We start from the raw sequence: 22,341 nt of genomic DNA on the forward strand, positions 1-22,341 counted from the left end.
AAAAATTCCACATTAAGAAGTCAAGTTTAAATTTTTTCACACAACTTGAAAAAATTGCTCTCCTAAAATATGAAAGTCCATACAGTACGGTCTATTTTCTGTTGACAGTTACGATCCTCATTTTTTTTTTTCATTAATTGATTAATCAGGAAAAAGGTGAATTTTTTTTTGTAAATTGTTCTCTTGTGTACGGCAGCAAAATGTACCCAGGATTCACTGGCAAAAAGGATTACGCCAGTGTCACACTTTCATATAACTTGAAGAAGATTGCTTAAAGCCATTTAGATTATACATAAGAGCTTCATTGTATCATTCAAAAATAAGCAAAAACCATGCACACTATTCTCATGGAGGCAAGGTTTCTAACTTAAATCTGTTTTCTCTGAATTTTTCTTGAAATTTCACGAGGATAGAAGAATTAGATTTCAGCAGGCAGCCAAAACTTTAGAATTTTGCCTACTTCTGGGCCAAAAAAAAAAAAAAAAAAGAATCTATGAGAAACTAAAATTCCAGAGTATACCTTTTGGATTTCCTTTCCTCGAGCTTTTTTGGGCCAAATGAAATTTCTACTTGTCAACACATGTTGAGAAGTCAATGGAAGTTAAGTGGCAGAAAAACAAAACTTAAGATAAAAAAAGAAAGTGTACTCACCTTGCCTCCAACAATGCTGATACCTAAACTAGAGTTAGGTTCCCTGACAACTTTGACAGTTTTCTCAGGGCCCCAATTCTTGGCAAGTAGGACGGATGAGGATTGCGGGGACACAGTCATGATCTCTTCTTCCTCAAGTTCAACACCTGTGCTGGCAAACCGATGCAGTTTTGAGATTCTGCTTCCCCTACTCGAACTATTCGATAAAAAACCGCTAGATTCAAGGTCTACGCTCCCTAGTCTTGGCACAGAATTATTTAAATGTTTAAGTAACAAATTAGTTTTAGCTTTCGGCTCACTCTGAGGGCCTTTGGCTAGAGAAAGAGTTTCCGAACTCTCGTCTCCACTAAAATTTAAATCGTCTCCGATAGAACTTAACCGACTAGAAATCTCGCCATGAATGGTTTCATCTTCCACTTCCGCACTGGATTTCAGATCGGAGGTGAGGACCTCATCCTGAATTGAGCACTTAACGGTTGAGTCATCAACGTTCGATGGCTCCTCGATTAAACTGAGGATTGATGGGGCTCGCTCACGTACAGAGCAGGAGTCGGACCGAACTTGCTCTTCCGCCTCGAGATTTGAAACAGTTTCACTGCTAAAGTCTACGTCATCACAGCCTACGGCTTCGTTTTCATCACTAACAAATGGCACGAGGGTTAAATCTAGATTAGACGCGGTATCTTTGTTTATCGTTTCATCACTTAGAAATGGCACATGGGTTTCGTTAAGTATTGATTCAGTTTCATTGATTAAAGTTTCAAGTTTATCACAGCTGTCTGTCACATCCGGAGAGACTCTTCTTTCCACACAAGTTACTGGTGAAGAGTCAGTTTGAATATCCACGCATGGGAGGTCCGCTTCCTTTAGATTTGAGGGTGCTTCAATGCCATGGTCGACATGGGCTAGTTTCTCGGCACATATCACAGTCACAATGCTATCTTGAAAAGAGGCAGGTTGATCCGGGATGCTGAAATCTTCCTGGCGTATGTAAGGTGAACTGTAAATACAAATAAAAAAAAAATATTAGCAAAATTCTTTCTTCCGAGGATGGTACACATAGCAACAACTCATCATGTTCCTGGATAGAAATCTTTCCTTGAACTACGTTGGGTGGGGGTTTGTTGGAAGGAAATGAATTGGCAAAAGCGCCAAATTAGAAGGAATGATTGACATTCCGAAAGTTTTCGCAACCCTAAAGGAGGATAGATTAGGATAAAGATGTAAGCCAATGCCTTCAAGATGTCTGTGGTGCTAACAATATATTGAAATAGATGGTTTCTCAAATTATTTAGCATGGTAAAGTGGTGCTAATTATATAATCATTGAAATTGGTGGTTTTTCAGACTATTTAGCATAGCAAAGAGGTGCTAATTATATAATTAAAATCAATGGACTCTCAAATTATTTAGCATAGCAAAATAACCACTTCGGGATCAAAGATATCAATTTTCAGTTTTCTTGAGCTCTCTACCACTTTTAAAAGTATTGAGCTAAAATTTCAAGTCATATTTTGCATTATAGGTAATATTAGTTGCGTTTGAAACTTAATTTCTTCAAAACCTAGCATGTTGGTGGATTTTAAATATATTATTCTTGCAATTTTATCATTCTTTAACTTCAAAGGGGTTCTCAATAGATCAATTTTGTTTATTTTTTAGTGTATTTTTTCCACCAAGTGATACAGTTTTATACCCGTTTACTCTATCATATGATTACCTCAATTTTTTAATTTTGTTTACCACCAGGCCCTTATTACCCGACTTTGTAACACAAGGTAATGAACACTAACGTTACTAGTACAAAAATTAATTAAAAGAGAAAGACATGAGCGTGTTGTCTGTAAGTGTCTTCCAATAATACATAAAAAGGCACTGAGAAATAGAGAGTCTGAAATTTTGAAAATATTTTTTGCACAGTGAAAAGTTGAAAGTAGGAAAAGCAAGAAATAAAAAACCACGAGTAAAACAAAATACCTAACTAAAAATAAGACAAGGAATGAGTATCTATCATAAAATACTTCTTTGGATGATTTCTGATAAGAAAAAAACACGAAGAAAGTATTCAAATGATGAAATGATAAAAAAGATAAAAGAAGAGAAAAACAGGCAAAATTTAAAAGGAGAAGAGTATTACTAAATGCTTCTTCTTGATGACAAAATAGAAGACAGAATTAATTGCATCCCTAAACTCATGCCTCAAAAAATTCATTTTTCGGGACTTTTTCATAATCTTCTAAGACTCATTGGGAAAATTATTACTAGTTACTCGGTTGAAACCTTTAACTCCCTTTTTTCAACCTGTTCCGACTTTTAACCAATAGACTAAGGTCCCAAAAGCAGGGAAAGAAGCTCTCACAGCCACAACAGCTGGAACTATAGAGAAATTTGTTTCTAGCATCCTGAACAGAAATCTGAGAGAGCACTGAATACAGAGAGTATCGTTTTCTCAGATATGAAAATGCAAGGGTATGCTGCATGCTCCTGGGATCAGATTTTTAGTAGACTTATAAAGGAGAATGAAAGGGTCAAGCCCTTAGAAATCCAATTTCAAAGAAAGAGGCTCCAATGCAATTTAAAAAAAAAAAAAAAAAACCCTCCTTGCACCCCGTAAAACGACATACCTTCGTCACAGACTTTTTGCCATACTTTATTTTTTCCTTGGAAAAATGGTCAATGTAATTTCTCGAAAACATCCTTGGTTTTCCTCCTCTCTTGATGGAATATTCTGTATGAATTTCGAGCCATGAAGATGAATTTTTTCATTTCAAAAAAATAAAATAGGAGTGAAATTTGTGAAACATCGCAATAGGAGTACATGGTTTTGCACTTTGGCCATGGACTTCTTTTTCAAAATTGGTTTCACTGATTCACAGGTCACGCCACTTTTCCTTCACCCACTTCAAAATGTTGGATGTTAATAAGGCAAGGTCATTTAAGTACATATCTTGTAAAATGCAACAGTTTTGAAGATGTTATGAAAAATATTAAAAATTCCAGTGGACCAAATACAGAAAAACTTCCGTTTTTCAGATACCTGAAAGTATGTTAGTGATGATTCTTTTAATAAAACATGTTCATCTTCGTCGATTACTGATATTTTTCAAAAATAGGCTTATTTTACAAAAACTCCTCGTTAATAGGGTGGCTAGGGAAATATTTTGTTAGAGGCCTGTATGCTCTTCTTTCCAAGGCAAAGAAAAACTGTAAAAGGTGACGATTGGAGTTAAATTGTACATTAGCAAAATATGCATGAGAATAGGAGAGCAAACGCCCTACTTCAACAAAAGCAGTGACTGCAGAGAAAAGCAATGATAGAGATCAAAATATACCAACTCACCGATAGTACTCAGGAAAGATCCTACGTAAAGCAAAGAGAATAGGAAAAAAGAGAAAGAAAAAATAGCTCAATTGCATGGAAATCAAAGATCGATAAAGCTGTGAGTTGGCTACAGGCGAGAAGAAAAGAGAGGTTTCTACTAGATTGTAGAGAGAGAAAAAGCTGAAAGTGTCTGTCAATTTTCAGAGGTATGCAAATTTGTGACAGCAAAGCTAAGAACTTATCTTCATGCACACATTTTTTCAGAAGGAAGAGAGGGCACTTATCTAAACTTGGAAAGTTCGAAATTTTCACTCAAATTCTAACACAACTTCAGCAAAGTCTCAGTTAAAAATATGGTCAATATTAAAATCATGTGCTTCATAATTTTTAATAGGAGTGAGTACGTAGTTGCTAATGCGTTAATTTTTCCGAGTTCATCAGCATTTATTTTAAGGACTGGGTAGTTTAACTTTATCTCTTCCTTCCAAAAAAAAAAAAAAAAAAAAAAAAAATACAAGCGCCTTTCATACAAAAATTGAGTTTTCAAACGATTAAATACTCATTAAACTCGATAAAAGCAATCATTAAATATGTGGAAATTATAATGTTGGAGCCCAGGGAAGAGCATATCGTCACAAATACCGTATTTGGCAACATCAGTTTGCATTTCAGGCCTTCCTTAGAGCAAGTCTTAATGCTGGCAAAATTAAAAAAAAAGACTACTTCACCAGTAACAGTTTCACATGATAAAGACGCAAAAAATTCATTCAGGTAAAGGTGGTTAGAGAAAGCATTTGAAGGTATTACATTCATTCAACGGCGTAAGCCCGCAATCACATATCTCGTTTGCATTGTCTGAAAATCTCCGCCTCCAACTTATTTTTTTCTTTTGACATAATTCCTTGAGGTTTTTGCAGAATTTTCTTCGCACAGAGAAGAAAAATCACGGCAGTTTTAAAGAATTGCCGTTGAGTAGTTTTCCGTTTAAAAAATAAAGTAAGACAGGAAGTTTGCGATGTCGCAAACCGAGTTATGTGATTGCCGACTTGCACCGTCTAAGTGTCATTAATCAATTTAAACTGGATAAAAGAAGAGTAAAGGATTGGTATCGTTGCTGACAATCTAAAGGATACGTTAAAAACCTGACTAATTCCTATGCAATGTGGTGTTTCTGGGTTGCTAATATGTAGTTCTTGTGTTGTTCGTGAAAGAATGGCTTGCTTCAAAAACTGTCCAACTCTAATGCAACGTTTCAGTTCTTCCTTACATATTGTCTTAAATATAAATAAAAGAAAACTAAGTAAGATGTTTATTTAAGTATTTCTGAATATTTTTCTTCAGAGATATTATATGAAATTTTGGAACATTTTCATCAAACATATTGACTGATATTATGTAAGAAAATAAAATTTGAAAGGAAACACTGAAGCTTTGCGATATAATTGTGAAGTTTTGGAATCAATCAATTCGATTAAACTGATAAAGATTAAAAAAAAATCGGGAATTCAGAGTATTAACACAGGATTCGAGAACGTATTTGTTTATTCTTGTTGGACCCTTATGTAGACACACTGTGACTAAGCGTAGAAATGTTGATGTCTAGATTATAATTAAGAGACCAAATTAGTCATTTGTAAGTCTTCCGTGATTAAAAGAGAGTGGAATTGATCAGCTGTAAGACCTGATAGAAACTTTTTGCAGGGGCTGTCCTTGAATCATGTAATGCTAAATTAATTGGAAAAATTAATTAGACACCCCCTTCACCTCCTTGTAATGCTTCATAATGCTATGCGAGACAAAAATCAGCGGTACTACTATGTCAGGATTTGAAAAAAAAAGAAAAAAAGGCAAACTGATAGTATAGGATAGGATTTATTTTGCAAATTGATCAGATTGATATATCACGAGACAAATTAAAAGAATTCCAGATAATACGAGAACAGACACATGAGAGTTCTCCACTGAAACCTTTTTGAAAAACGTTAATCAAAATTGGATGCGACTAAAGTTTTATCAGATTATACATATCAGTTTTACCTGACCCTTATAGCTCTATTGACAAATAAAAGGTGGTTTAAATTTGCAATACATATGTTCAATAGAGTAAGGATAGACCAAAAGTTGGGTACTTTGCAGCCATCCAAGTTTAGGTTTAGGGAAAAGAACGTTTTTTGGCTAAATTTCATAAAAAAAAGAGTCAAAATTGAAGATAATGGCTCTACACAGCATTATATGATTCATGAGGGGGAAGGGGGTGTTGAAATATGGATTCATGTCCAAAAGGGGGTGGGAAAGGACTGTCAAGAAACGGTAGGAGTTTTGAATTCTTGAACACTTAATTGAAATGTATGAAATTGCGGCATATAAAAATAAAAGTTCGAGCTGCAGTCACATTATATAGAGCGCCAATTTAGTGATTTGTAAAGGCGTGCCAAGTTACGGGTTAAGTTATGGAATATTTGTATTGTTGAATACATCTACAAAGCAATTGAGTATAGGCTTCATTCATCTGTGTCTTCCCTTAGAAAAAGAAGATGGAAAATTAGGGAAAGAGATAAGAAGCGGAAAAGCCAGTGAAAGAGTACCAAATATGTTTTTACCTGGGTGAAACTTTTGCTAGGACCTTTGTTTCTACTTTTTCATTTTGTACAGATCGAAGGTACAAACGTGCTTTCCGATGACTTATGAATCGCAAACTGGAAGCAAATAAAAACGTTCCCCAGGGTTAGTACAGGAAATTCAAAAGAGGCTAAAGAGCTACGAAAAAAAGGTGCATCAACAATGCCTCGGTACGGGTACCACCCTTAAACATTTTTACAGGGCACATTTGCACATTGCACATTACAGAATGCACAAAATCACTTACGCCATTTTAAAAAAGAAATTAATAAAGGAATATATTATTTACAGAGGGCCTACTTACTCTTCAGCAGTGGTATGATTTCAGCCACATATTAGGATGGAGACAAAAGTTGTTTAAAGAGGGCAAAATTTTCTCTGAGAGGAGGGGAGGTTGAGCTTCAGGGCATGTATTAAAAGGAGATTAATGCCTTGAAATAGGCCTTAATATCCCGGAGTGAAAAGATTCTAACTGCAGAGGTGAGAGGGGGGGGGGGAAGACGATCAGACATCTTGCCCCATCATGCCCCTGCACTTTATAAAAATGATGCTTAAAGAAATGCAATTTTAATTTTGCCATTCAATGCTCTCTTAAGCTAAGTAATTCAACAGGGAGATCAAAACCAATTTTGGTCCAAAAACTACCATCGGCTTTAAGTACAGTCAGCCTGTTGACCTCACTATCATTCAGCTTTATTGCAACAATAGCTTTTAAGAAGAATTGTAAAGTAGCAGTAAACACATGCACACTGGGGAAAATGTAGTTATTTTCAATACAGGGTGCTAGAACGAAATCACTCAATAAAAAAAAAAATAAATAAAAAACTTAGAACAGAGTGTGATGAGCTAAGGTTTAATTTTTCAGGGTCATTTTCTATTCATTATAACAACTGAAACGAGTTTTTGGGGCTAAATTTATAAAGCATAGTACCTGATTGTCCAAAGAGCAAGATAATTAACACCATCATGATTTCGAGAACTTGTGATTGAATAACAGTTTGAAAATGATCAAAATAATAATGAACATGAGAATTGAAAATTAAAAATCGGCACTAAGGTTTCACGTCCAGGAACTCATAATCTCAAAACGAACATAGCACTCAGTTAAAAGAACACAAGAGGATTTCGAGGGTTGAAAACTCAAAGAACTAATCAGATTTGAGATATCACTCAGCAACCATCACCATACCGATCAGAAGAGCGTTCATTGCCAATAGGAATTCGACCATCAGGTAAAAAAAAATTCCTGACAAAACACTCAGAGCCGCGATCATCACTGACACTTCTCAACTCCATTTCCAGGCATGAGTGTAAAGGCGCACTATAAGGGTATAAAAATTAAACCGACGAGAGCACCCGCAAAACGATATTTAAAACTTAAAAATTGTTGCACGTAATACAATCTACCTCAGACCGAAACTGATAAAACGCACTGAGGACAGATTGAGCGCTGTGGGAACTGAGTGTATAGGGAGGACAGGGGAAAAACAGAGAGGAGTGAAGAACTGCCATGGACGAAAACAAGGGAGAATAATCCACTTTGCAAACTATATAAGAGGATTCAACATGTTCTCAACTTGTAAGGATACCCATTACCTAGGTTTCTGCACTTTTTTATGACAAGGACAGAAATTCATTGAATTCATTTCCAATTCACCTGCCTCCCTTTTATTAAGTGTAAAATAACTTCAATTAGTGCATAATTTGTATTGCATCCCTCACACTTTCTGTATGCATTATGGATTTCTGAGCCTTCCAGAAGACTCAGGGCTCATTGAACTCTTGTAAGCTACCCCTCCCTCCCCTTTCAGTCTGTCTCTTCATTTCCCCATTCAATATCCTTAATCCTCTCTCCTCATGAAACACTAATCTCAGTTGCTCTAGTAATTTTACGGATAATCTCGTAAAAAAAAGAAAACATGGCCTAGGTCACAAAACTTTGTGGAGATAATTAGGGAGTAGGTGGAAGGCTAATCTGGATGGACAAAAAACTGACTCAGCATGAAAAGCTTTTTTGGCAAGACAGCTGTAAGAGAAAAGGTAAGTTTCCAATTCAAACCACTCAATTTTCTTGAAAGTTGTTCACTATCATGGCTGTGATTCTTGGGTATTAGAGAATTCTTGCGACTAAAATCTTGTGAAACATTATTGTTTTCTTTAATATTCTTTAAAAATTTTTAATTAAAGAATATACCGTTTTTCACAAATAGAAAACCATGTAAAACAGAATAATTTTGTTGGTTTCATATTTTTTCGTATTTAGGGAAGGTATTTTAAATGTGAGCTTTCATGGGAGAAATCTTGATTAGTTTTGATCAACTTAAGGACATTTACGGAGATTTTTTGGGAATCACATCCTCAAAGAAATTTTGCCTTTTCTCAAAACTTTTGCTCTCCATTCCTGTATGATTTGGCTGAAAGGACACCCTTGATTCTTCAGACTAACGTAGGGTATGGAGTATGACTCCCAGTAATAATATTAAAAATTCTAATATTGATTTCTAGGCAAATATTTAATGTGAATGAAATGGCAAGAAAGTAGGTATTCACATTGAGGGGGCGGATTTAGCATGAAAAAATGTTCATTGGATACTCTTTAGGCAATAGTAGCTAAACTTCAATTCTCAGATGTTAGCAATAACCAACTAATGTTTTTCTTTCCAGTCCAGTCACTTATTTGCTCAAGATTCCTTCAGAACTTTCTGCTGGAATTCGTGGCCCTCATAGGAAGTGTTGTCATGTTAACATATTCTTAAAAGCAGTGTTTCAAAATTTCTGCTCCTATTTCATATTTTTAAAAGTACACAGGCAATTTTTATTACTTAATATTTCTTGAGGATATTCTTCAAACAAATACGAAAATTTTGGGGGAGTTTCAAGAAACCGTATTACATAGTTTTTCAACAGAAAAAGAGTGTAATAAAAAGTGTCGCAAAACAAGACCAGTACATTGTTCCTGATTTTAAAAATGCACGTTCTGGTTCTTGCTGGTGCCATGATTTGGACAACTTATTGGTGGCGCATACATAAAAAGTTGATTCTACATAAACGTTCCTATTATATTAATGAGTGCCTATTCCTCTCATGATTGCAATAACATTGTTGTAACAATAGTGATTTTCTTACTTCTATGAAGGTTAGACAAATAAGAGGTTGGGTCATTAGGCTGACTTACAAAAATTTAACTCACGGCTCAAAACTTCGGAAGTGCGATTGATTTTTTAAGTTTATTATTTTTCTCAATGAAAATTAAACCCCGAATGTTGATTTAGCGACTTTGAATTGATACAACCAGATATAGCAAAAATGCATTAAATGTTACCTGATTACCTCCAATGTTTTATTTTTAACAGACGACATAGCAAAATTTAGCCTGGAAATCATGTCACTGCTCTCTTTATACTTTGGAAGAAATTCAAGGAAAGAGGGTTGAAGCTTTTATTTTCCTCCAGTTTTACTTTTGAAAACGGAGACATGAGAGAAAATTGGACAGGCCGGTGAAATGCGGTTCGACTGATTCTGTTTGAAGTCCTTCATCAAGAAAGATGAGGGCAGATGAACCCCCGATTCTTAAACATTCTCAACTTAATCTTAATAATGATAATAGCTAAAGAATAGTTTCAATAACTCTCTTATCGGTCATTTAGATGCTAGAGAAAGGAGCAGCATTAGGAAACAACGGAGATTCAAATTATAGCTTCATTTTTGGAACGCATAAGATTTTAGAACAAAGTTTCTTCGAACAATTGGTTAAAAAGCTGGTTAGTTTGATGGGAATAGATTTTAAGTCAAGAGTTCGATACTGAGAGGAGGAACCCTAGGAAGGGTGCATTGCTTCACACTCAAACATCCTCCTCTGTGAAGACCTTTCAACTCAGCAGGATCATAGAATTAAAACTGAGTAGAAAATCGTGGTGGGTAACTTTGAGACTAGAAATATTCCCTAGGAAGTAGAAATTAATTGACAGGAAAGAACCAGGAAAATACGGCATGGGCCGAAGAACTGCGATCAAGGACGCGGAATAAATTGGCAAACGCTTTGAGAGAGAATAATGATAACTGTGACCTGAAAAAAGAACGGACCGAATCTAAATAAACAGAGGATCAGGGTTGCCACATTTCAGAGAATTCTTGAGTAATTTTTATACAGGGTGTTCCAGGGCTAGCGTTAAGAAATTTAAAGGGGTGATTTTGAAGGTCAAAATAGGACAAGTTTGACCTTCAAACATGAACAAAAAGTCAAAACCTTCAAATATACACGGCTGCTAAATTGCAAAAATAGGATATTTCTTGAATTATGAGCCCCCTTTGGATGGATTTTCCTAACTTTTAGCATTCTTGAGCAGTTACAGATGCTGGCTCAAAAAAAGTACCAGAGGAAATTGTAAGATGAGAGTTTTACAGGGGAGGGGGAGGGAGAAAGGGGATTCAACCTTTCAGACACAAAAATACTTAAATCCTCACCATACCCAACCTCCAAATACTCAATCAATAATTTTCTAGGTAAAATTCGAAAATGTTATCAATATTATTGGAGGGTGCTAAATTGTGTACTTTTTTGGGCAACTTCGCACTCTATAGCTTGGAGCAGTCTACTGTTGGGCTCATCTTCAAAGGACAAAGAAGTCTTAGTTTCACCTCTGAAATCCCCTTTGAAATTCTAGACACTAACCTTGGAACACTCTGTACAGAGAGAGAAGAGTTAGCTGGGAGAAATGGGAAAGCGACAAGGCAACGATGGAGAGGATACAGAGAAGCCAAACAAGTAGCACATGCTACACATTTTAATGCAATTGAAGGATGAGAGGCAACTTGAGAGCTAATATCTGACTGCACAAACCAGTGAATCAATATAATGTTTCACTTTGCCTAACTGGGTTGTCCTCACTGACTTTAATCAACCCTCCTAATAAAATCACTCATTCAAGTAGTTAAGATCAACCCTGGTGACTTTCCTTACCCGTCTATTTGCATTGGCAAACTTTTCGGGAACTCAGTGACAGACTTGATAAAAAAATCAATGACCTTGATGCTGGTCACTTTGCAGGGTTTCCATAATTTCTTCATTATCAAATTCCCTGACCTTTTCATGAGGTTTTTCGACATTTTAGTTGGCTATAAATGAAAGTTACAATAATTGGAATATGAACCAAAATTACACTCTCTTTCAACACAAAAATTAACTGAATTGTTTGTGGCTTATTTTTCACAATCCTAAAAGGTGTTGAAAACTTAAATTAGGATTATGTAACTTGGCGTGATGAAAGTGTTTCTCCTGAGGGTATAAGCCTCCATGCACTAGAGTTCCTCTTTCCATGGACAGTTGCACAAGTGGACCACATTTTGCAATTAGAAACTACAATTTCTGGCTCATTTTGGAGCCAATATATGTACCATTAGTTTCTCTATGCAGATGGGTATTTTTTTCTTAAAGTCAGAAATTGTGGTTACAAAATGTATTCCAAGTTTTAGTCAAAGTGAATACTTACTAGATAGGAGTGAGTAATAGCTCTGCCCGTTGGATGATTAATCTAGCTTGAGCGTTCGTTATGTGCCTCAAATTCTCATTGTTTAGAGAAACTAAAAAATCATTCGGTACTATGCGATTGTCTCGAGCAAAATCCCCGTCACTGCTGATGTTTTTCACCAACATGCCGTTGGAGCCGTCCCCAACAAACTCCAAGGTGACTCCTAGGATATAACAAGCATACAGTTAAACAAGAAAGCTCATAATGAAAGAAAGGTATTCATGAAAATAAGGGGTAGTCAAGTAGATTCTAAAATAAGGGTTAGACCGGGAGGAATGCGATTCACTGAAAATATTTACTCAAACTCTCTCCGCTCTTGACAAGGTGGAAAAGTGCATAGGCAAAAGAAATTTTCAAAATTAATCTACAAAGTATTAACTGTTGAGGTTTAGGTAGGAAAAGTATTCCTCAAAAAGTTTTTGCAGCTAGACTACTTTCAAAAATTAGACTGGAAAATGAAAGTTCAACATTCATCAAACCCCAATCAAACTTAAGCACATTTGAGGGGCTCGGAGAACTAGGCACATGCGTGCAGTTTTTGAAAAAATTGGCATATTCATGAACTCAACTAAAACTAGATTGAAAGTATATTTTGTGAAAAACACGACTATGATCCAACTTTAACATATCGCAAAGTGAGTTTGAACTTCCTTTCCGCCATAAGGCTCCATGTAATTTTGAAACTTAAAACATGTATTTCTTGAAATTGCAAAAACTGCACTTATGCACCTTGCTCTCCAAGCCCTTCATTTGAATTCAATGAATCCATAAGGTAAGACATTCATTTGAACACAAACAGTGGTGAAAAAAAGCCTTGAATAATGATGAAAAACTCACAATTTCAGGGATCAAAACTCATAAGATGAGTTAAATTATGTACCTATATAAATTAGAACAACTTTGATGGATTCTACTTTATTCACTTCTTACTTCACTTCATTTCTACTTTAAAAGTCATTTTGAAAATTTTTCATCAGATACTTTGGTTAAACGATTTTTTGAAAAAGTAAAAACATTTTTAGTTTCTTATTAATTGCAATTTTTTTTTTTTTTTTTTTTTTTTTTTTTTTTTTTTTGGCGTCTTACATCAGTAAAAGCAATTGCTTGAATTTAAAAACATTTTGATGCTAACGTTTTTACCATAACTGTTTTGTTCGTGAATGTTACATGAATGGTACATAGAGAAATCTCATGACTAGTGCATTTCTGTTCTGTATTTTTGTTCTTTTATCTATTTATTTTATTTTATTTTTAAGTATAGAAGTCAAAATGTTAGTCATTGCTGATGGCAAAAGAAGAAGTTTACTGATATGGAAGAATTTAAAAAAAGAAAACTTCTTGGAATATGAAATAAATCCTGCAAAAAAATTACCAAAACTAGGGCAATGTCTCTCCATCTGAATTTCTTCTTCTAGAAGAGTGGGTAGAGTTAGGTACCCAAGACCAGGAGGCTCCTCTTCAAAATCCACTGATTCATTTTCAGGCACCACTTCAGGTATCACTTCAGGTATCATTCCAGGTACCACTTTAGGTACCACTTCAGGTACCACTTCAGGTGGCACTTCAGGAACCACTTCAGGAGAGACCGATCCAGATATCCTGTCTGGTGACTCTGATTCTGGCAACTTTTCTTCACACACATCAACATCTTCCTTCACTGGTTCATCGATGGACCTCCCTTTGAATTTTCCCTCCTCGATTGACTCCTCCTTCGGGGACTCCAATGTGTCCTTGTGATACTCAATTTCGTTTTCAACCTTCAGATACAAGGGATACAAAAAAAACTTACTGAGTTTAGATTGACGTGGGTGAGTAGGTATAGGATCAAAGACCATGCGGCAAATATAAGCTATTTTATTATTTTGAAGAGAAAAGAGCCAACTTCATGGCTTGAAATGTACACAGTCACAGAGTATTCTGCTGACAGAAAAGAAAAATCGAGGAAGTGCTCAAGCAATTAACGTTGACTAATTTTTCAAGGAAAAATAGAGTATGACGGGAGGCTCTGAACGTTGCAAACAGAGATAGGTGGTTAGGCAGTTTTGTACTTTGACCATAAATATGAAACAAAAATCGAAAGAATTTGGTGTAGCTACAAGATTATTGTTTTTATCATTATTATCTTAGTATTATAGGTTTAACAACTTGAAGTGTTAAGAAAGCCATTTTTTGAGAGCCATTATTGAGAAAACAGCAGCTATGAAGTGAATTTTTCAAAACTTTAGTACCTATTTTCGTACAGAGAAATTATTTTACAGTTACAATTATGTAATAAAGGCAAGAATACAATATTAGAAGGTGCACACCTTTTGTTTTGTGTCTATAGTGAGAAAGAAAAAATTTCAATTGATCACTGATCCAATGGCGTACTTGGCAAAATTTCTACCAAAAATCATTGATGAAACATCAGCTTCAATTTTGTTAAAATTTGGATATACTGAGTTCTACTTGAAAGTTTGATGAGTAAGGAAAGTGGTAACGAACACTATGAAGTTAGAGATTTGATTAAGGAACACAGAATTCTTTAAATTTTTGTTCCATTTTCTTCAAGGCAGGGCTCATATTATTTTAAATGATTCAAGAAAAAGATCATTCTGATGATTCTGAGGGAATTCAATCAGGGTTTTTAGAGACATCACCTGTGTGTGTAGTTTTTTTTTTTTTTGGAGGGGGGGGGGGGTTTGAGCAACGAGTCAATGAACAGCTTTTCTTGTTGAATACATTTCTTGAACAGGGAGGATGAGAAACCTTAATTTCATTTAAACATTGCGAAGTTTCACCTACCAACTTATTTCTTCATTCACCTACAGCAGGTGTGGGCTTCACATTGTAAATTTCGATTTTTTTAATTTTTTTTTTTTGTAAAATGACCAAGGAAATTAGCAAAAAAAAAAAATTGAAAGAAAACTTGCATCTGCAATTCACCTTAAGTGAACAAATAAATTGTCAGGTGAGACTTGGCAATATTGCAGTGTAATTAAGGTCTTCTAGCTCTGGGCCCTTTGAATGAACTTACGAATTGATTTTTGATTTGTTCCTCTAAGTCGGAGGGAAGGGATCCTTCACAGCTGTACATGGAGTGGTCATCCAAAGTTGGAGTTGCATCATCGTCACCCTGAAACAAAAAAATTCCACTTCCCTTACAGCTGTGGTAGTGTAAAACCAGAGATTTGCACCAGGATTTATACTTGTGGGAACAGGAAAAGGAAAGATCTCTCAGCAAGGTTCGAGTGGGGCCGTTTAATACTTATAAGATTTCAAATGCTTTTTGCTCGCAACAATTTCTGAGAGGGTGAATTTTTTGTGAGATAAGTAGACAAGTCTATTTTGTGGAAACTTAGACTCCGTGGAAAAAAATTAATTACGTGGTAAGGCAACCAAAATAATAAAGTATTTTATATTTTGGACTGAAGCAGAATACTTATCCATAAAAATTGCAACGGATTGCAATTAAATTATCTTTTAATAACAAGGAATCAAAAAAAAAAAAAAAAAAAAAAGATTAATGGCTGAACCAAAGACAAAATGACTTAATCCAGGGTTTCCAAAATTGCATAATTTGTAGAAATTTTATTCACAGACATTTTCAAGACAGTGACTGCTGTTATTCTTACTACGCTAGAGGAAGGAACATGTTTGTCAGTTAAACATTTTTAGCCAGTAGCATGATGTAATCTAAAAGATGGCCAGATACAAAGGATAAAAAATTCCTTGCACTTGAAAGTTTTACAGCTTTTCAAACTTTTTCAAACCATATTTAATCGGCATGGTTACACAATTTTCTGGCCTGCAGCACCTAGTTTTTTCCACGAATCTTTGAAAATTTGCTACGAGTGACATGCTGTTCACAAGATGATGAGCGACTGAATTAGACCACTGTCTCTGAATATCCCTCTGTGCATTTTGCTCCCATCTGAGGTAAAGAGGATCTACCAAACCAACTCAATAATTTGGGACAGTAATTGCTTTGGAAAATTAAAAAGTATACTTACCTTTACACTGTAGAGATGAAATGATTTTCAACATTTTTGGTAAACCGTTGAAGGAATATCACGAGACACAGTCATGTGATAACTCATGCATAGCCCATTATCCTCAGCCAAATTGGAAGAGGAATAAACAAGTCATGGGTAGAGGATTCTGAACGCTTCAACACATTATGTGTTGAAGGGAAAATCTGCTTCCTGACTAAACGTTGTAAAATCTGCTGTTTCTCACTCACTTTTAGGAGGTAAATTTTAAATTATGTTTCAAATGTAGAATGACATTTGAGGAAAGGAATAAAAAAAATCAGTGAAAAATCAGCCGTACTTGGAAATGTTGAGAGGAAATGAAAACAATTGTTGATGACTTGAAAAAATGGCTGAATATCGAGAAGTACTTGAATTCAATTCAATGGTAGGCAGGGGGAGTCTTGGGTAACATTTTACTTCATGTTATAGAAGTGAACGCTGACAAGAAGGAGGGAGGTAGTTGAAAAATTGAAAATTTGGCCCTCATTACCTTAAGTATCCTTCCTAGCGGGTAAATTATCACCTATTTCAAGAACAAGCCGTACATGTTGACGTGGATAAGTGAACCTTTCTTGCTGATTGGCCGACTTAGACGATGGGGTTAAGTGTTGTTCATTCATTGAAGTAAAAGGATGCTTAATATGAATGTTGAGACATCAACAAATTATTAGATATTCAAAACTACTTGCATCACTGCTTTGCATTGGCTTGGAGTCTTTTTTATCGAGTATGAGTGAATTAGACAACTGAATTTGAAGTCAATTTTCCATGACTCTGTTCATTATAAAAGTTTGGCACCAAACAACTGTACCTGATATGGATGAAAGCCCTTCATTATGGATGGGTTTGATGCACTATGCATTCAAAACAGCTTAATAAAGAAAACACACCGTATTCTGAACTGCCACACTTAAAACTTCAGAATCATTTTCTTCAATGGCGAAAATGAGTCAGCTGTGAGTGTCGTAGAATTGTGTTTCAGTGTTTGCATCTTAGAGGAGCAAAAAGGGAAAAAGTTATTAAAACATCGAGTGTCAGTGTGCGATATAATGAACCTAATACCTGTATCTAAATACGTGATTACAACACAGGTACCTCAGGATTGTCTTTCTGATTATTTTGAAACACTTTTTTTGCTTAATGGTAAAATTAGGAGGACTCTTCAACTCAATTACTACTTCTACTTCAGTCATTAAAGTTAGAAAATTTAGCTGCTGCCATGTGTGTCTGAAGTACGAGCAAAGAAACTCAAGGGACAAGCATTTCAAGCATAAATACTCAGATTTGAAGCTCACACATGTAAGATTATTATTGAAAAATCGGACTACATTTTACAAATAGGGACTTCGATTTCTGGCTCAGTTTAGAAACAGCACATTTACCATTAGTTTCCCTAGGTTACGTAAGTTTTTTTTACATGAGAGTTAGAAAAAGTAGTTTCTAATTGCAAAATGTAGTTCAGTTGACAAACACCGAAATTTCTGATGATCTGTAAGTTTCAATCATCGAAACATATGAGACGCACATCTGACTCACTGCTATCGAATGTTCAACTAAAGAACTGCCTAATTACGAAGCAAAAGAAATTTTGCAAGAAACTTTTAACATCCATTACACCTGGTTTAAGATTTAAAAACACAGGGACTGAAAACTGTGAGTAAGATTTGCATTAATTGGTAGGCTGACGCAAGAAAGAGTTAGTAAGATAAAAATTCAAGGGCATTCAAAATGAAATATCCGGACATGTCTATTTTAAAATTATATCCATTCGTTATTCGACATGCATTTAGAGAGGGGAGGAGCGAGTGCACACTACGAAATAGGTAAACAAGAATAAAGAGGAAAAACTTCAAACACAAAGCACAATCCGTATGCAACATTGCCTAAAATTCCCGGGGATTTCCCGCAGGACATGGGGACAAAATAACAGAGACCGTATCGGGATGCAAGGCTCCACTAAAACAAACTAATGACAAGGAAATGAGCTGAGCACAGATAGTCAATTCTCCGTGACACTGAAGAGGATCCAACGTCAGGTAGAAATAAATAAAAGTACTTCATTAATTTGATGGCTGATCATGAAAAAAGTCAAAAAGGATCGTTGATAAATTTTGAGAAAAAAAATCAATGGTAAAACTGGCAGAAAAATCAATTTAAATTGAATCGAATACAAATAAAAACAAAATGATGTGGAGGTATTTAATGGTTGATAAAAACACCATCTTAGATATAATTTTGATACATCTTTTAAAGAAAGCTTCCTCAACTTCAATGTTCAAATTTAAGTCTTAATCTTTTAATAAAAAAAAAAAGGAATGGAGAACGTAACAGTTTAGGAGGTTTAATTGGACCATTTTACAGACACAGGGTCAATAGTGCCAAAAACCTCAATTTTAAATTTACATTTTAGAGAAATTTTTCAATGTCAGGTTTTGGTGACAAAATAAAAACACTGCAATGTCTTTTATCACCCATGTTTTCTTTCTTTTTCTCCTTGTTTTTCAATTTTTTGGGACACTGATGATGAGATGTAGTGGCTTGGAAAAAAGCGTAAATTGCTTTGTAAGAAAGTCTCGATCAGTTAACTTTAAAACCTCTTGCAATTGTTAGAGTTGGAAAGATTAGGGATTCAGAACAGAAGAAAAGTAAGAGCAACATTGAGACATTTTGAGACACAACTGCAGTCTATCCAACATTTCGAAGAATCATGACTAATGGATAAATAAATAGATGAAATATGATACTTGCTAATCTATACGGTAATTATGTTTTATTGAGAGAGCCTTGATGTTTTCTTAATTTCAGAACGGGCGATTTTGGCAATGAGACAAACCGGTACTGTACTGTGTGTTTCAATTTTTATTCCTCCTTCCAGGAAGATTTTGAATAAAAACCCAGAATATAATTAATACAATTCTTTATTCAATTGTATATCCTTAATATAATCGGAATAAATAATTATCGAAATACAGTGTTCCCAAAACAATAAATACCAGCGAAATGCACCGAAATATTAAAACTAATGCTAAATAAAAATACTGTGATACAATCCAGTTCAGGAATTAAGCTCAGATGAAAAAGATGAGGGCATGAACAATTATTGGTTTGCTGATAAAAAGTGATAAATTCTCTATTAAAAATTATAACTAATACTTTGGTAGAACAGCATGATAGAGGCAATTGAAATTTGGGGTGGGCGATAAGGAAAATATAAATGAATAATAGAAAGGTGTAGACAAAATCATCTGGTAAAAATTACTGCAACGTTGTTCCAGAAATTGGGAGGAAAAATCATTGCAGGCATTTGCTAGAATAATTAGACTTTTCACACTGACAGATGTGAGAAGATTTAACATTTGCATTCGGATTCGCTTTTGTGTAGAAGTAATGAAACTGTAAAAAGTACTCTGGAATAATAACAAAGTGACGGAAGGATACTGGCCATTCATTTATGCCAATTTTCCAATGCTCGAAAGATCAAAAGTAGTAGATGGTTAACATTAACAACTACAAAGATCAAAACACATTTTTTCTCAATAACTATTGTTTAGTTGCATAGGCGACATCCAAAGTTAAAAAGACGTCAATTTAAAACAAACGGCCAACAGGTGAATGATTTATTGGGCACTTAATCAAATTCAAGGGTTAAAAAAGGTACAGGGTAGCAAGAGAGTTCAGATAGTGCAAATTCCTTTTTATTTTCATGATGTAAAAAGGTGTTTTGCAAAAGGAATCAAGACACACTTGGTTCTTGCCTGCTAAAACTGAGTCAAAATACGATTTCCAAGTCTTTGAAAGTGAATTAGATTGAAAAAGAGGCATATAGTTTTTCCTCTGATACTTTTACTTCTGATTCAGCGTGTGAATACTGCAACCTTTGTAAATCAGGGATGGATAGGAGCACCGTTATTTCAGCGATCTTAAAGTAAGAGTATAGACTGCTGGGATCCAGAAAATAGTGATTCATAGTTCAGATTGTGTTTATCGGTTTATTTGTTTTTGTCTTTATTTACATACGGTCACATGCATTATTTAGCACATTGTAGAATGTTACTGTGGAATATTGTTCCTCTGCACAATAAAAGAACAGATACCTACTCACAGAGCTGCTATGGTTAACAAAAGAGATAATGTTCTTTGTACAAGCTCTGAGAGAGGTTTTTAGATGCCTGTTCTTGAATGCCAAAGAAGAATAAGAAAAAATTAAGAATGTTAATTGTAATACCACTTGCGTTTCCTATTTCACACTTCACCTTTTTCAGGGCTCTAAGAGTTGCAAGACGACCGAGATGAGCAGGATAAATCAGAGAGAAAGACTAAGACTAAGCAGTCCACTTTCTCACCATGAAGTTACATGAGAGTAAAAATTATTCCTATTGTTTTAAGCGTAAAATAGAAACATATTTAGTTGGTTTAGCATTGATTCAATTGAGCAATTTAAATCAAACACAGTTAATGAGCCTTCTGAAAACAGATAAGAAATGCTCAAATGAGAAGCAATGGAAGATTGCTCCCACTTAGAGCCACTCCAATCGAAAGCAGAATTATATCACTTCAGTTTGCCAAAGATGGTGCTGTTCCTTCCATCCCTGTTTAGATAAATGAACATCAGTAATGTCCATGTTAGAAAAACTGTCCTGCTTTCCAAAGAATCTGCACTTGAGTACTTGGATAAAATCAGGATAGAATACTTGCATGCAAAATAGGAAAAATTTAAAAATGAGAGCTATATGAAATTAGTTTTTATCTTGTTCTTTGACCGGATCATCCTTCTAGGCCCAACAAGATTTTCAAGACTCATATTTTAGACCGTCACAAAATCAAATCTGATAACTTCAGATGGAGATAAAATCAAACGGAGAGGAAATGAGAATTTGCATTAATCATGAGATGCTTTTAAAGGACACATGCAAAAATTCCATTCAATTTGATGCGATTCATCGGAAATAATGTTAAAAGGGATTTACTGTGAAGATGGGTTTCACAACAACCCTCTTCTCTACATAGCATCCAGTGGTGCTTTAATAAACACCGTCTTAAATAAATATGAAAGCTAGAAATCTTAAATGAACTGTCTTGTATGATATGCTTTTCAGGCTGTTGAGGTAAAATTTCAGAGCGGTCGCATAAAAATCTTTCAACTTCAGTTATGCATTTTTTGCAGCTTGGCGATTCATGATTGGATTGTTAAAATAAAAGACAGATAGAAAATAATTAAGAGTACTTTTTCCTGGGTATGGAAAAAGGAGAGAATCTAACTAATCTATGATAGAAAATTTTGAAGCTCAAAAACGCACATGAAACTACAAGCGTACACGATCTGTCATGGATCTCTGTAAGCTGAAAGAAACAGAGCTACAAAGATGACATTGAGCACAAAACAACCAGTTTGCCATTGTATTCATTTCATTTATTTTTTGGTTAAATAATAAGTATTAAAATTCGCGGAAAATGAAAGAGAGAAAAACATACAAGAACAAGAAGGTATTTTTCAATGTAATTGACATGATTCCCAAGAGTAGTGCAAGTGTTCCAAATCTTTAGTTCATGACTGAAGAAGCATATGAAAGACTCTATTCTCTTACCTTAAAATACACTGATATAATTATCCATTAATAATTCAAAATTAATCATACATTATTTCATCATTTGGACCATAAAGGTAGAAGTTGTGTTCATGTTTTTATTGTCGAAGTGTTATTTAACACAATTCTCTGATATTTTTTCCTTCATTTTTGCTCGATCAAGATTTTTAACGATGAAAGTTAATAAGAGAATCGGTATGTTCTTCCTCCAAAAAAATAGCACAAATTGAATGTTGAAGGTAGATAAATCTATGTAGCTATGATATGTTAGTGACTTCAATTTTACCCACAATATTTAGTGCTCTGACTTTAAAAAAATTTTGCACTAACAATCACTCAGGAGTCATGTTCATGAAATGGATCACTGTGGACAAACATGCAAAAATATCTCGGGTGCAAAACAACAATGATTTTAGGAAGTCATGCCACATTTAACGATAGAAAAACTACAGATGTATTAAAAAATTCAAGAAAGCAGAACTGAGATATGACAGAGAAGACGGAAAAAACTTACATCTCATCTTTAGTGATGATTTTAATAATTAGAATTAGAGGCATTTTTTGAAGTTTTCACTGATTGATCAATTTTAATATTTTGGACTTTAATGAGTCATTTTTGACTTG

At 34.8% G+C, this 22,341-nt stretch overlaps 1 protein-coding gene across 8 annotated transcripts in view; it reads right to left on the reverse strand.

The window, feature by feature from the left end:
- Window positions 1-22,341, reverse strand: part of LOC109030874 (multiple PDZ domain protein) — a 267,841-nt gene that overhangs the window by 174,433 nt on the left and 71,067 nt on the right. For 7 of the 8 annotated variants that reach the window (XM_072300976.1, XM_072300973.1, XM_072300974.1 and 4 more), the window contains 6 exons: window positions 15,136-15,234; window positions 13,492-13,876; window positions 12,081-12,282; window positions 6,573-6,668; window positions 3,991-4,011; window positions 652-1,651 (listed from right to left, as the gene is read on the reverse strand). In XM_072300976.1, coding sequence (XP_072157077.1) covers window positions 652-1,651; window positions 3,991-4,011; window positions 6,573-6,668; window positions 12,081-12,282; window positions 13,492-13,876; window positions 15,136-15,234 — 1,803 coding nt within the window. The remainder of the gene's footprint in view (window positions 1-651; window positions 1,652-3,990; window positions 4,012-6,572; window positions 6,669-12,080; window positions 12,283-13,491; window positions 13,877-15,135; window positions 15,235-22,341) is intronic. The other variant, XM_072300972.1, reaches the window with a different exon arrangement.

The sequence above is a fragment of the Bemisia tabaci genome, chromosome 5 (genome assembly GCF_918797505.1).
Source record: "Bemisia tabaci chromosome 5, PGI_BMITA_v3".
NCBI lineage: Eukaryota > Metazoa > Arthropoda > Insecta > Hemiptera > Aleyrodidae > Bemisia > Bemisia tabaci.